The sequence below is a fragment of the Solea senegalensis genome, linkage group LG15 (assembly GCF_019176455.1).
Source record: "Solea senegalensis isolate Sse05_10M linkage group LG15, IFAPA_SoseM_1, whole genome shotgun sequence".
Lineage (NCBI taxonomy): Eukaryota > Metazoa > Chordata > Actinopteri > Pleuronectiformes > Soleidae > Solea > Solea senegalensis.
In genome coordinates this window covers 11,200,120-11,215,175 of record NC_058035.1, presented here as the reverse complement: position 1 = coordinate 11,215,175, position 15,056 = coordinate 11,200,120, and the positions used below count along the sequence as shown (strand labels likewise).

At 39.2% G+C, this 15,056-nt stretch overlaps 2 protein-coding genes across 4 annotated transcripts; one reads left to right on the top strand and one right to left on the bottom strand.

The window, feature by feature from the left end:
* The first annotated feature begins 872 nt into the window (after positions 1–872).
* On the top strand, positions 873–12,382 carry herc4 (HECT and RLD domain containing E3 ubiquitin protein ligase 4). Of its 3 annotated transcripts, XM_044045950.1 has the most exons (24): positions 873–1,049; positions 3,245–3,501; positions 3,603–3,762; positions 4,207–4,283; positions 4,386–4,607; positions 4,686–4,777; positions 5,409–5,539; positions 5,658–5,809; positions 5,880–5,947; positions 6,651–6,766; positions 6,903–6,962; positions 7,110–7,221; positions 7,471–7,660; positions 7,746–7,918; positions 8,049–8,168; positions 8,262–8,357; positions 8,773–8,940; positions 9,086–9,229; positions 9,673–9,839; positions 10,031–10,097; positions 10,209–10,291; positions 10,964–11,147; positions 11,250–11,352; positions 11,455–12,382. In XM_044045950.1, exons 2-24 carry the CDS (start codon positions 3,276–3,278, stop codon positions 11,661–11,663), a joined length of 3,120 nt encoding a protein of 1,039 aa, XP_043901885.1. In that variant the 5' UTR covers positions 873–1,049; positions 3,245–3,275; the 3' UTR covers positions 11,664–12,382. The 3 variants fall into 3 exon arrangements, with proteins under 3 accessions (XP_043901885.1, XP_043901887.1, XP_043901886.1); XM_044045951.1 differs by lacking the exon at positions 873–1,049 and having other exon boundaries at positions 3,404–3,501; positions 3,608–3,762; XM_044045952.1 differs by lacking the exons at positions 10,209–10,291; positions 10,964–11,147; positions 11,250–11,352; positions 11,455–12,382 and having other exon boundaries at positions 9,673–9,865.
* A 343-nt stretch (positions 12,383–12,725) lies between these two features.
* Positions 12,726–14,865, bottom strand: LOC122781868 (cytochrome c oxidase subunit 5B, mitochondrial). The gene is made up of 4 exons (XM_044045937.1): positions 14,682–14,865; positions 13,282–13,352; positions 13,003–13,102; positions 12,726–12,920 (listed from the first exon to the last, which is right to left on the bottom strand). Exons 1-4 carry the CDS (start codon positions 14,782–14,784, stop codon positions 12,808–12,810), a joined length of 387 nt encoding a protein of 128 aa, XP_043901872.1. The 5' UTR covers positions 14,785–14,865; the 3' UTR covers positions 12,726–12,807.
* Positions 14,866–15,056: the final 191 nt, after the last annotated feature.

The window sequence follows — 15,056 nt, the reverse complement described above, 5'->3', positions numbered from 1 at the left end:
CAACAAATGTTTGGGGTCATTTAGCCTTTAAGATGGAGTCTCCCCCTTTTCCCTTGAACTAAGGCCATCTCCCCATACACAATGCTAGAAAACTGCTACTATAAACAGAAAAGGACTGATTGAAAAATATCAAGTGAATTAAGTACTACCTTATTGGGTCGCTGTTTATTGGAATATTTTTATTAAGTGTAACCACCAAGTGGATTTTATGTGTTTTTACTGCCTCTCCTTTGCTTGCTCATGTTGATGCTTGTCTATTTTGGTTCACAGGAGAGAGAGAGAGAGAGAGAGAGAGTGAGAGTGAGCCACTATAAAAAGAGTAAACTACTGTTGATTTTGAAAAGGAGCAAATGACATGACAGTAGCAGAAGTAAATACATTTGCCAGGTTTTCTCACTTTTGTGGGACTGTGAACCTTTTCAAATGCTGCATTCAGCCTTTGCTGAATGACACACATTCACTATTTATTAATTCAACATAGACACATTGATGTTCAGATGTGTTTGAACCTGTTTAAAACACACATGCGCATGCGCGCTTTCCGCTCTCTCTCGAACAGTTGAGATGCTTCGCGACATTTCTTCACCACCACCTGTACGTGTGTGTGTGCGTCAGTGAAAAAGCAGCGTAACATCCGGTAATTTCCTTTTACCTTCACATTAAAACTCACCCAATTTATATTTAAATCCAAATCGTTTCGTTATAATAAGATATTCACATAATCTCAATGTCAGTCAAGTAGAAAAGGAATCTGGGACAATGGAACAGACCTGTACTCTGCGGCCCCGCTGCTGTGCTATCACAAAAGAGTTTAACTTTGAAAAACGAAAACCGGACATGGGGATCTGATTTCAGCTGACTTTACGGAATTCCTCAGTAAACCCGTTGTTGACAGACCAGAGTGGGGGGGATTGTGGTGGTGGCGGCCTGTCACTATCCTGTATTTGGGTTTTGAATTTAACGTTGAAAATGTGCAGTTCTGTGTCTTTCTAACAGTTGGACCAACTAAGAAGCAGACCAGTGGAAAATAGTAACGCTGTAAGGATTTGGTAAGATTCGCTGTTTGCATTAACCGCTAACAACCCTGGTTAAGCTTTCGATAACAACCTTTGGCTTACGCGGGCTGTAACTTAAACTTAACTACCTACACTAAGACATAGCAGGCATAACACGGCTGCGTCACGTAGCCATGCAGCTAACTCATGTTAGTAGATTCACTGTTAGCTTAATTTAGTTCAGAATAACGTTAGCCTGCTAACATAACGGCCCCGTTTGTGAGAAGATAAGCTGTGTTTGTGTCAGCACGTGTAAACCGGTGTTAAATGCACACTGTTTTTATAACATTTATCGCCGTCTCTAATCATTACACTAAATACATAATTAACTTGTCCTAGTTGCACTAGTCACGAAATGGTGAGCGGTCGTCAAGGGGCTTGCTAGCTGTTCTTCCTTCAGAACAAGACCACAACTTCCGTTTTAATTTTTTTAACATAGCATACGTACATGTTTGTATGTATGTATATATATATATATATATATATATATATATATATATATATATATATATATATATTTAACATAGCATACATATATGTATACGTGTGTATGATTAATTGTTCTATATGCGTGTGTACATATACATACATTTATGTGTGTGTAAATATGAACCCATTACGTGTGTAATTTTATGATGGCAGTCATTATTTGGAGCAGTTCAGTTTTAAAAGATTGAGAAGTAAATGAAACAGCAACAACATCAATATGCATCAGAAGTGAACAGGGTTTCTGGATAAAAAAACCCACAATGATGTTCACATTTCTCACACAATTTCAATGAATCATTCACATATTGGAGTTCTTTGTGATCTACCTGAGGCAGCTCTGCCAACACACATTTGAACGTGTGTCTAAACATGAAGTTAGTTGATTAGATGGGTTCAGAGTCACTCATTTTACAACCTCTATTTAAACTGCTGCTTTCTTATTGAGCCACAATGTTGTTTAGACTTGGTGATACAAGTTGATGTGTGTCCTACTTTTCAAAGAGTGGGTGTAGTCACCTATTTTCTCAAATAACATTACGTAGCTATTCTGGACATACTGTATATTACAGATATCCTTAATTCAATTCCACTTGATATTAATTAATTATGAACTTGATTAAAGACACAAAAGATGGTCCATACCACAATACAAAATATCTACATTAAATGGTATGTATTTATATGGTGCTTTTCTAGTCTTGATGACCATTCAAAGCTGCTAGTGCACGTAGACTGGTAGAGCCAGGAATCTAACCCTCAAACTTCCAGCTGAAAGATGACCCACTTAACCACTGGGCATGACCACCTATTACAATTCATATGATTAAAAAATACTCAACAGTCTTTCCCCTGAGCACAAACCAAATCACTAGTGTGTCCATGATGGGGAGGTAAACCTGATTGAGCTAAACTTCGGCAAAGGGAAGGGTTGATTAGTACTATTCTATTCTATTCATCCTGCACATAAAATTACAAATGAAAATCTCTTAGCGTTGCATTCGAAGACGGCACACCAACACTTACGAATATTTGACTGGTGCAACTCCATCTTGGCACTTTATGAAGTAATATCATGTCATCATTATAAGGCACATTCTGTCTTTTTTACTTCTTACAATCATAATATTGCTCTTTAGTTGACCTAGTCAAAATCAACACTAAATATCCATAATGTCAATCTTCCTGGCCACAAGATTGTTACAAATTTTTCCTAGGACTAATTACATGTAGACATGCAAATGAATCATGACTCTGTAATTTCCATGTGAAATATTTACAGTTTTATTCTGAGTTAGAATTCCATTTCACGAGATCTTCATTTTCCCTGGAATTAAAACTAGTCAGAATCAAACTGTAGATATTTCACACTGAAATTATAGTCATTTGTAGATATCTGCAATTCTCATTTTGGATATCTACAATTGGATTTAATTAACATGTTATGACAAACCCGATATACTTGATTAGAATTTTTTCAGAGGAAGTGTGAAGAAATTGATATTTCAATTGACAATTGTGGACAGGAAGAATGTCATTGTGCATATCTGAAATGTTAATTTTGACAGAAGAGAATTGAGTCACAGATATATGTAATACACATGCAGAATAGCTATTAAATATTAAAACAGCTAACCATGTAGGTGTGTTAATGTGCTCTGTCCGGTTACATCAGCTGAGTTGTTTGTTCCTGGTCTTCACAGAGAAAGGATCCTGCCAAAGAGGAGTGCTACAATGCTGTGCTGGGGAAATGCCTCCTATGGACAGCTGGGTTTAGGTGGCATTGATGAAGAGATCGTTGTGGAGCCACGAATATGTGAGTTCTTTCACGGGAAGCGAGTGTGTGATGTGGGGTGTGGCCGCAGGCACACAGCCACCCTGCTGCAGGATGGAACAGTGTACACCTGTGGCTGCAATGACCTCGGGCAGTTAGGACATGAGAAGGGCAGAAAGAAACCAGGTTGGTGTTTTTCCTTAACTGTAACAGTTTTTAGAAATCATTTGTCACATAAATGTACTGTATATATATATATATATATATATGTCTTTGTCTTCTACTAGAACAGGTCGTGGCCCTGGATGCACAGATCATAGTGGCGGTGTCATGTGGAGAGTCCCACACACTAGCCCTGAATGATAAAGGGCAGATATTTTCATGGGGTCTGGGCTCAGATGGGCAGCTGGGCTTGAATAATATGGAAGAATGTGTTCGAGTGCCTAGGTAGTATATTTCTTTGTTTTACTTATCCCTTTGTTTTACTCAAGACATGTATTACTGGAACATGTAACAGCAGATGTTTATGTCAAATGTTAATGTGATTTTTAAGGTTAAACTCTCTATTGCAAATTATGGCATTTATTTGAACCTGATAAGCAGGACTGCAACGATTAATCAATTATTTATTTAATCGTCAACTATTCTGATAATAGATTCAAAACAAGCTCTCAGATAATTTTAGCTGCTTGAATGTGCATATTTGCTCCATGTCACAAAGTCTTTGTTTGAGAAACACGACAAACATTTTATGTACCAAACAAGTAATTGATTAATCGAGAGAATAATTGACAGATTCATCTATTATGAAATGAATTGTTATTTGCTGCCCTAATGTTAATTGATTGAAATTCAAATGATGCTTCTTTCTCTGTTCCTGTAAAATGCCAGAAACATCAGGAGTTTGTCAGATGTTCAAATTACTCAGGTAGCCTGTGGGTATTGGCACTCCCTTGCACTTTCAAAAGGTGAGAATGGTTTGTATCAGCATGATGCACATTTATTCAGTCAGTCTTAGTAAGTTTTCCAAATGTTAGAACATATTATGTCATATGTGTTTCTTTGCACAGGGGGCCAAGTCTTCTCGTGGGGCCAGAGCCGATATGGGCAACTTGGGTTAGGAATGCCGGCGAAGATGGTTTCCACACCCCAAACCATTAAATCTCTACAGGGCATCCCTTTTGCTCAGATATCAGCAGGAGGCGCTCACAGCTTTGCCCTCACTCTCTCAGGAGCAGTGTTTGGTTGGGGGCGTAACAAGTTTGGTCAGCTGGGTCTCAATGACACCACTGGTGAGAGGTCATACTCCCAAAGTACTTGTGAGTCCTCACATCCTAAATGCAAACTGACTGTGAGTGTGTCTTTTTCAGATCGATGGTGCCCAGCCCTGTTAAAATCCCTTCGGTCACAGAGAGTGATTTACATCTCCTGTGGAGAAGATCACACAGTTGCACTAACCAAGTTAAGTTGTGTTATATTTCTGAGATATGGGGTTACCACTTTGCATTTACAATTCAGCTCAGTTCTGTATGCTATGAAATTGTCAAAAGTTATCACTTTATTTCATCCACTTATTTGCACCCCTCGGTTGGGGTTCTTGCATGCATTCAAAGTTGTTTGTTTATTATTTAAGGACTAATAGCAGCTAGCAGCAGTGTTTACTGTCTCACTTTCTTCTCATTTAATTTATTGACCATCTACACTATTGTGCTGGTATATGTCAAGCTATTATGTAGCTCACACAGCTATCACCATCCAGCCTATGCACCCCACAGTAGAAATGCAAGCCAGATTAGGGTTTACAGTTACAAACTGTACTATGGTGCGCTGAACTGCACTGTACTGCATTGTACTGATAAGTGGAAACGCATCTATATCTATTGGTTTATATTCTCAAAAAAACAGTGCAATGAGCCTGTGGCACTTAACAAACCTGTAAACATCAGACAAGTTTTCAAACAATAAGGGTTTTAGTACAGTTTCACACAGCATCATGATCCTCCATAAATATCTCAACATCTGAAACAACCAGCATGACTCATTAATGTATCTCTTTAGGAAGGTTAGAATGACGTGTTTAGTTGATTTCTCAGGAAGGAGGTGTGTTTTCATTTGGAGCAGGAGGTTACGGACAACTTGGACACAGCTCTACAAACCATGAAATCAACCCAAGAAAAGTGTTTGAGCTCATGGGAAATGTAGTGACACAGATTGCATGTGGAAGGTAAGATAACAATGAGTAATTTTTATGTTTCATCTCAAACATAGATAACATGGCACATGATATAATCAGTAAGATTCAACAATCAACATAATTTTTCACATTACTGTGTTATTACAAGGCAACACACACTTGCCTTCACACCGTCTTCTGGCAAGATTTTCTCATTTGGACTTGGAGGTAACGGTCAGCTTGGTACAAACTCCACCAGCAACAGGAAAAGCCCTTACCCTCTCAAACACCCATATGTAGCCTTCAAATCACCATATACAGGTAAGAAAAAGGACCAATGAAGCAAAGCAATGTTAAGCAATATTTAACTCATGCTGTCATTCTATTTCAGACATTGGTTGCGTCAAGGGAATTTATGCTGGAGGGGATCAGAGCTTTGCTCACTACTGCACTGCCAATGTGAGTTTTTTTGGAGTAAGGGGCCATTCACATGCAGCATCTTAAAGTGATTGGAAAAAATGCATGGAAGAAGCCGGGGGTGTTTTTAGCCAAGTCCGTTGTGGGGACTGCACTTCTGTTGCGTCTGTTGTTACTAAGCAACCAAAATCTGGGAGCTGACTGAAGTTACTGCAGCCTCACTGAATTAACTTACACATTAATCAATAAAGATAAAGATGGAGTACTAGCACTGCTTTCCCTCACCCAGCTTTGCCATGTATGGGTACATCTTCTCCTTCACTAATTCTGGAGCTTCATCTGGAATGTCTAGATATCCATATCTGGACATTCCAGATGATAACCATAGTTGGTTCAAAGCTTATTGCACTGTGAACAAAGACTAGTTTGACCTACTTCTTTGGCCCGAGTATCAGCAGTACTAAAAGCTAAACAAAAACTAAAAGCAGCATTCCAAAAAGTGAAGATATTTTCATCTTGTTGTGACGCATTCCGGCTTTTGTCACAATGGATGCATGTCGTGACCACTTCACTCGTTTGTGTGTGTGACTGATGCGTATCTCCACTGAAAATAACAAAGAAAGATGCCGCATGTAAATGGCCCCTAAAGAGGCTTTTCACATATTGATGCTTAATTACATAGTGATGGTCTCTATTTAAGTAAATTGTAACTTGTCTGAAATGTGTTCCATGCTTCCGTCTTTAGAGCATAGATGATGTGACAACACAAGATCCTCACCGGAAACTCTGCACCTTGAATGAGGAGATCATACAAAAATGGTTGAGCCATTCACCAGGAAGACTTCCTGTCGAAATCTCCAAGTAAAGTCTTCTCAAAAACTAGTGTTAAATAGTTGCAGACACATTTTTACAATTGGAAAAGTTGTCTTGACTGTTAATGGAGATTTGCTTGCAAAATATAGTGATGCTGATTATTTTCCTTTTATCATATCCTTAGTGAGATTGACCTCGTGTTCTCCTCTGCAAGCTGCCTCAATGGATCTTTTCTGTCAACAAGGTAATAATATTTTAGGTGTCTAAAGGTCATAATGTATTATGACCTTTAGACACTTATGACCTTTAATGTGTTTCTACTATTCATCTCCTGTTTTATTTGGTAATCATCTGCATGGTCTCATTCCGACTGCCCTATTCTTTTATATAGTCATCCAGATCACTACTGCACCAGCAGTAAATGTTCAGGGGTGGACATGAATATAGCTCGTGTCCTGTTTCACAGAGTGGTCCAACCAGATCATCCTGAGATCGCTCAGCAGGTTAGTGCCCTTAGTGCACCATAACCACATATTACAGTAAATTGCTGCTTTCACTAGTTAACTGTTATATGTAATTGCTCATTTGAATTGTATTTCTTTTGTCTGACCCTTCACTGACAAAATATAATTGTATTTCTCAACAAAAGAGAGGACAAAGGCTTTATCTGTTATTTATCAGTTTTATTTGTCCAATGAAGATTCATTGGATTCCAAGTACCAGGCCAATAATCTTTAATCTGTCTCCTTCAGATTGCTGCCAGTTTGGAAAAAAACCTTATTCCCCAACTGAACAACTCTCCTCCAGACATTGAAGCCCTGAGACTTTACCTCACTCTTCCAGAGTGCCCTCTCTTCAGTGACCATAATAATTTTGTGACCATTGCCATCCCATTTGCCAAATCACTCCTCAGCCTGACAGAGGCTCCACGAAAGGTGTTGGGTAAGAGGAAGATGGTGTTGTTTTATGCTCTATGTGACACACAAGTCGACTGTTTTATATTTTCTTTGTCTTCTATTTGTGACAGGAATGTGGTGGTCTAGGTTTGAGCCCCTGGTCTTCCAGCGGCTGGTGGAGTTGTACAAGGAGGTGGTTGTGTATCTACTTAAGATAAACAAGGTGGGCATTCCCTCAACAGAGCAGAGAGTTTTTACCTCTTACCTGGATACGTCCCTCCGACTTTTGGAGATCCTGCATAAGGTGAGGGGGTGGATGGATTTGTGTTGCAACAGCTGTCACATTACCAATTCCTAAGTAAATAGTCCCATATTATTCATGCATGTAGTATCTTAAAAAACAGTTGATAATGCCTATTTTCCACATGTTTCAGGTGAGTGATAGGGCAGGACACATCATCCAGTACGACAAATTCTACATTCACGAGTTGGATGACCTTATAGACATCAGACGCGACTACGTCACATGGATTCAGCGGCAGATGTACCCACCGGTCAGTCCAATGCTGATGTCCGATCCATAATTCACTTACCTAGTTTTGCTGGTTTATTGGCAATAATGTGTGACTTATACGTTGTATCTACAGGGTGATGGTATGGTGACTCTGTGCAGGTATCCCTTTGTATTTGATGCTCAAGCTAAGACCACTCTGCTTCAGACTGATGCTGTCATACAGATGCAGGTAATCTACAGTAAACTTTTAAAAAAAAGGTTTTTTAAAAAAGGTTTTCTGTCTTTATGTGTTGCATTAATTTTTCCAACCTTTGAGTTAAGATTTATGTTAATATGTTTTATTTTTAAATTACATGCATAAAACAAAGTTTTCATTATTTTTTAACAGCTCTTGGACTTGAATTGTTTACCAATTTATGTGATAGGTTATGGTTATGTGAATGATATTAGGTGTTACAGATGTGGCTGTAAATTAGGCACTACTTATGCAATACTCTTGTCATGGTTTATATTGTGATTTGGGTCACATTTAGCATCTTCAATAAGTGGGTCCCCAGATAGAACGTTTGGGAAACAATGCTCTAAAGTTATCTTTGAACCATCAGCGTCCTCATCCTCTCATCATTTTCTTGTTGCATTGATAGATGGCAGTAGACCAGGCACAGCTGCAAAACTTAAGCTCCATGTTCATGCCAGCTGTAGAATCTGTCAACCCGTGCCTCATACTCATCGTCCGGAGGGAAAATATAGTTGGAGACACTATGGAAGTTCTCAGGAAGTCCAAAAATGTTGACTACAAGAAGCCACTTAAGGTAAAACGTGTTACAATTAATGTATAGATATTGATACAAGGGATCAAGTGGTAAAAGTCAATTTACTCCCAACAGGAAAAAAGAGGACGGATTGCATACTGCTCTTCTAATTTGTCATCACTAATTGTACTGACATCCATGCCAGGTGATCTTTGTAGGAGAAGAGGCAGTTGACGCAGGAGGTGTGAGGAAGGAGTTCTTTCTCTTGATCATGAAAGAGCTGCTGGACCCCAGATATGGCATGTTCCGTTACTACGAGGAGTCCAGGCTCATCTGGTTTTCAAACAAGGTAATTGCTGTATAATGCACTTTTTTGTGCTCATGCTGATGAAATATATCACTATGCAATGATTTTAAGGACTCTCTAAAATGCTCTCAATAATTAGATTTAATATAATATGTCATAATATGAATTTATTGTACGTTTGGCTTATCCTGTAAACAGCCACCCAGCTATTGCCTGAATTAGATTTCCATCCACTGCCACAAAGCCAATATTGAGAGTTAGTTCAGCGAGATAAGCAGTAGGTTAAAGTCCTTGTCACCACAGAAGGATAAGATAATGATATAAAATGCCAGTAGCTGTTGTGGCATCAGTGTGTTATTGTAGTAATATTTTGCTTTTTGCACCAAGTAGAGCAATGTTGTGGTTTCCTCATCAGTCCACACATTCTGTCTCCATTCCTGCTGTCCTTCCAAGTCTTATGACGCTCGGTTAACTGTCCCTCGCAGACCTTTGAAGAACATGACTTGTTCAACCTCATTGGGGTCATCTGTGGTCTGGCCATCTACAACTTCACCATTGTGGAGCTCAGCTTCCCCGTGGCCCTTTACAAGAAGCTTCTGAAGAAGAAGCCGACACTTGATGACTTGAAAGAGTTAATGCCAGATGTGGGAAGGTCAGATCAAGGAGCAGTCATCTGAGGTTTTAATGTTTATGGATCTCAGTTTACTGCATCTAAAACTGAATCTTGCACTGTTACAACTGCAGTATATTATAGAACTGAGTATTATACGAAAGCATTCAATGTTGTCTAAAATTATATTGGTAAATACTGTACATGTCTTTCTTTGTTCCCTATATAAATAGGAGTCTGCAACACTTACTGGACTACACAGAAGATGACCTGGAGGAGGTTTTCTGTTTGAACTTCACAGTAAGACAATAGTCAGCACTCTTTGTGGTGAAGTGAAAAAAACGTGTCTGTTTTGGGAAGTTATTAACAGACAGTAAACTGTTTTTTTGTTTTGTTTTGTTTTTTTTACAGATCACTGAGGACAACTATGGTGTCACAGAGGTGTTGGAACTAGTACCAAATGGTGAAGACATCAGTGTAAATAAATCAAACAGGTAGTTTTCTGGGCCATCCTGATAACCAATAACAAATGTTTAAAGGTCAGAACTAGTACATTTTTGGTTGCAAATTGGACACTCTAAATTGACTGTAGGTGTGAGAGTGAGAGTGGATTTTTGTTTGCCTCTGTTTGTGGCCCTGTGATGGACTGGCGACTTGTCCAGGGTGCACCCTGCCTTTCGCCCTACAGTATGTCAGCTGAGATTGGTGCCAGGAGCATAAGGTAGTACAAGAGTGAGTGAGTGAGTGAGTATTAAATTGCACTGATGATACAGGTGGTACACATCTGATGACTGAACAGTAAGAAAGTTGCTAGAATCAGTAGGTTAGTGTAAAGACATTAAACCAGGAAGAACAGCTGACCTGGTTCTAATTAATTTCACCTACCAACACTTTGAAAGCTCACTGATTAAAACACATTTTCAAAGACTTGGGTGGGAAAAGCAACACTTGTCAGAATGCTAAGCATTTTCCAAAATGTTGAATTATTCCTTTAAGACACCAATATGCCATCTCTCTGCTCACAGTAAACTTGTTGGCCTGATTCTGAATATATTGATTGCAGAAACATACCTTCTTTGTTTGCTAATAGAAGTCTGGTCTTATTACTGTCTCTGCTACATTTTAAACGTCTCTTTATTTTCATATGAATTGCTTTTTGCCTCCAGGCAGGACTTTGCTGATGCCTACGTTGACTACGTTTTCAACACTTCAGTGGCCCCACTGTTCAAATGCTTCTATGCAGGCTTTCACAAAGTGTGTGGCGGAAAGGTTTTAGAGCTGTTCCAGCCAAATGAACTGCAAGCCATGGTCATTGGCAACACCAATTATGACTGGGTGGAGCTCGAAAAGGTGTGGTTTTATAATAATGATTGTAGTAAAAAAATGTGTGTTCTCAATAGCTCCTTCAACTTGGTATAATGAATTACAAATAATTTTGTGTTGACTCCTAAGAGTGTGGAATACAAAGGAGAGTACTGGGCCGACCACCCCACCATCAAGCTCTTCTGGGAAGTGTTCCACTATCTTCCTTTAGAGAAGAAAAAACTCTTTCTCTGTGAGTGCTGCCACCCATATATAACTTCATAGAGACTGATATGAGAAATCTTACCTGTTTTGTGCTCAGTTGGAAAAGTGAACCGATGTCTCGCCTTTTCAGTGTTCCTCACAGGCAGCGACCGCATACCCATCCTGGGAATGAAAAGCCTGCAAATAGTGATTCAGCCCACCAGTGGAGGGGAGCACTATTTACCTGTGGCCCACACCTGCTTCAACCTGCTGGACCTGCCTAAGTACACAAGTGCAGAAACTCTCCGTGAGAAGCTTCTGCAGGCTATAGAATACAATCAAGGCTTTTTTCTAGCCTAAACATACATACACAGAAACACCAAGGACTGAATGTCAAGACTGTTAATGGCATCTGCCATCCTACTGCGTTTTTTTTTAACTGGTTGAGTCCAAGAAATGACAAGCGTTTGATATTTAGGCTTTCATATCCATCTTTTGTTTTTCCAGTTTTGATGCAAACCAATCAATCATTTGATTGTTATTTATGCTTACGTGATTTTTTTTAATGGATATTCATTGCCTCCACAGTATCTGATGCTTACATGATTACAAGTCTATTCACTACAGGAATATACTTCACAGGGCATGAGTACAGCAACAAGAATGCCTGTAAAAAGTAAATGCTGCAGCACTACCTTTCTGAAGCTTATAATGTTGTACAATAGTGAGATCTTACTTTAGTGTGTACTGTTTGAGAAGTCTTTCAGAAATATGCCAAAATAGTGTGTGTTCTGGAATCAAAACACTACTCTAACAGGAGGTCAACACAATGAGGCATTTTAAGCTCCACTGTGGTATTTGCTTGCTATCTATTTTACAGGAGTCAATGTGGTTGTGTCAAGTCTGTGCATTAAATGTTTGAAGCCAGATGTAAACTCTCTTTACGTTAGTTTATTTCTTTCGGTTCTATCGTGACGGACTATTTGAGAGCATTGCAGAGTGTTTGGCTTTAGATCTTGAGTGGACTTTCTTGGCTGTAAGTCCTTAACAACTCGCCAATAAAAAAACTCAAAGTAAAACTGCTGAAAGAAACTGTTGCTTTGAGGGATAAAGTGCTATTGTAAGGTAGTTGTTTCTACTTTCCTCTGGAGTATGTTATGTTTGATCATTTAAGGCAACACCAGGGTGTACCCCGACCCTCATGTGTAGGATAAAGCGGTAGAAGATGGATGGATATGAACAGGTAGGAAAATGTACTGCACTACTGAATGCAAATACAATTTCCGCCATGAATGTATGACATACCGATAATTGTACTATCTCTACACACACTTTAGCTTTAATATTCTTGTTTGTCCCTTGTGAAAGCGTCATGAAAGTTGATCTCTAAAATGCCAACAGATTTCTAGCCAGTCACTTCAGTACAGGTTCACATTTTAATGACAAAAGTTACACAATGCAGTATAAGGCCATAACGAAGGCATATATGGCAGAAAGGTTAGTTTTAATGAGGCAGGTCATGATGGACCAGCTTATAGTGGGTTCCACAGGAAGGACAGCGCTGGGTAGTTCCTTCATGAACCCAGAACCACACAATAGCAGTGTTGTCTTCCTCACCTGCAGAAAGTGAATTACAAGCATCACCTGATTTGTAATGCACACGATGAAATGACCTGTGTTCAATGTGCTTATTACTTACAGATGCAGCCCACCAGCCTCTTGTCTATAGTGCATGGCACAAGCTGAGGGCTTTCCTTGGTGCCAGGATGGTACTCTGGCTTCAGTATGCTGTACGGATCCTGTGAATGTCATTTTTGAAAATACATTACACTTAATATACCTTTTGATAAAGTATTGTTAATAACATGTTTTTGTGACATGACAACATGTAATTACGCAATAATATCGGGAATTAGGTCAGAATAATCATCACAGGAAAACGCCTAAAATACAAAACGACAGTAGACTGGTGACCTACTTGTCCTTGTTTGAAGCCCTGCAGGATGCGTCGTTCCAACCCAGTGGCCTGTTCCTCATCTGTTGGTATTCCTGGAAAAAATCAACATAGTAGGTGTTTCCATTAAATTTACTATTTTTTCTATGACACTCTTACAATTGTGTTGGCACTAGTGTCACAACTTTCTTGCCAAAATTTCACAACACAACACTAAAAATGGTCTGCACTTGTAACAGGTTGTCATTTGACTTTTTTTTTAAACAAACTTTACATTTGCAGAATCATGAATCTGTTAGATCACCCACACTCAATGAACCAAAAGATACCATCCTATATGAACTACTAGACTCAAATGCAAGGATGAGAACTTAAAGATAAGTTGTTTCTTACATTTATGTATTGCATTTTGTTTTTAATGGTCATAAAACAGAAGAATGTGGATCTTCTGACATTTTATGGCCCAAACAAGTAATTGATTAATTGAAAATAGTGATGGGACAATATATTATCGCTCATCGTGATAAAAAAGCACTTACCACAAAGATATTTGTGAATTTCTATTATCGTGAGAATCGTGAATGAGATAAACAATATTTCATGTGAGTAACTATATATATATTTTGGTCAGGATACTCTTGGTGGGAAATCGTCCCATGCCTAATTAGGAAAATACCTGAAAAAATAATAATTAAAATTATGAAAATAATAGTTAGTTGCAGGCCTAAACACTACTACAAAAAAACAGCAGTGTCTCCTGCCTTATTAAAATAAAGGATTACTGTGTCATGGCCACAGCTTCTTATCTGCAAGGGAAAGCAACCCAAGGGCAAAGAAACCATCTGTAATAAACAAATGATATTTGGTTTCCAAGAAATTGTAAAAAAAAAAAAAAAGAAGTGTATTTTGTTTTGAAATTTGACGTCAAGGTTCTAACTAGTGTTTAAGCGACTATTGAAAAACAGTATTACTTTAACACAGTTGGGTGTGTTTGAGTGCCAGTCAAACTGCACGTCAGCAGTGGACGCCTCCTCAGTTATGATACTCCTCTAACAGGATACTGGCATAAAACCAGCAGACTGGCTCATGCCAAGAAAGGAGGGTCAATCACAGGCCTGTGTGAGGCTCAAAGTCCTCATGACCTTCATTATTGTTTGTTTCACTCACTTATTAATGAGTTTGTTTCAATATCCATGTCACAACACTATATAAAAATACACGTAAGGACACTGTAATAGCACACATAATAAATTGCACATATTATACTTAAACTTTGGATAAGGACACGTTTTATTTTAGTCACATTTCATGCGTTGTGTATGAAAAAAAGCGGTCAAACATCGCAGTAAATAAGTAAGTCCCTCGGTGGGGTCACTTAAGGCCCCTCAGTGTATGTGTGACCTATGACCGTATGTCACTCTCACCCCCGGAGGCCATGGCTCGCTGGAGCGGTCTCGCCACCGCAGTCCTGCTGCTCTGCAGCGTCGCTGCCGCACAGGCTCGGAGAAGAAGTGCGCGTCCCGCCATGATTCTGCCGCTACTGTTACTGCTGCTGTTGCTTTTACTCTCACTTTCAGATTATGATGATACAGCCGCCTCGAGGCGGACTGAAATAACCCGCACACCCGTGTGAGTGACAGGCGCTTGGACTAATCACAGAGGAGACGCGGCTGCAGCTGACCAATCAAAGTGAGACGCACGCGGCGACAGGTGGGAAGTTTCAGTAGTAATTCACGAGGAGCTTATAAATAAGTCTGTTCCGAACTTGAAAATTGAAGTTGAGTGAAGAGTGAAACCTC

Excerpts from the sequence above, each read along its gene's own strand:
- herc4 (XM_044045950.1), top strand. The coding sequence starts at position 3,276 with ATGCTGTGCTGGGGAAATGCCTCCTATGGACAGCTGGGTTTAGGTGGC. Across the intron at positions 4,778-5,408 it reads ACACAGTTGCACTAACCAAG|GAAGGAGGTGTGTTTTCATT; the intron begins TTAAGTTGTGTT and ends TTGATTTCTCAG. Across the intron at positions 10,098-10,208 it reads TTTTCTGTTTGAACTTCACA|ATCACTGAGGACAACTATGG; the intron begins GTAAGACAATAG and ends TTTTTTTTACAG.
- LOC122781868 (XM_044045937.1), bottom strand. The coding sequence starts at position 14,784 with ATGGCGGGACGCGCACTTCTTCTCCGAGCCTGTGCGGCAGCGACGCTG. Across the intron at positions 13,353-14,681 it reads GCGAGCCATGGCCTCCGGGG|GAATACCAACAGATGAGGAA; the intron begins GTGAGAGTGACA and ends GATTTTTTCCAG. Across the intron at positions 12,921-13,002 it reads GAGGCTGGTGGGCTGCATCT|GTGAGGAAGACAACACTGCT; the intron begins GTAAGTAATAAG and ends CACTTTCTGCAG.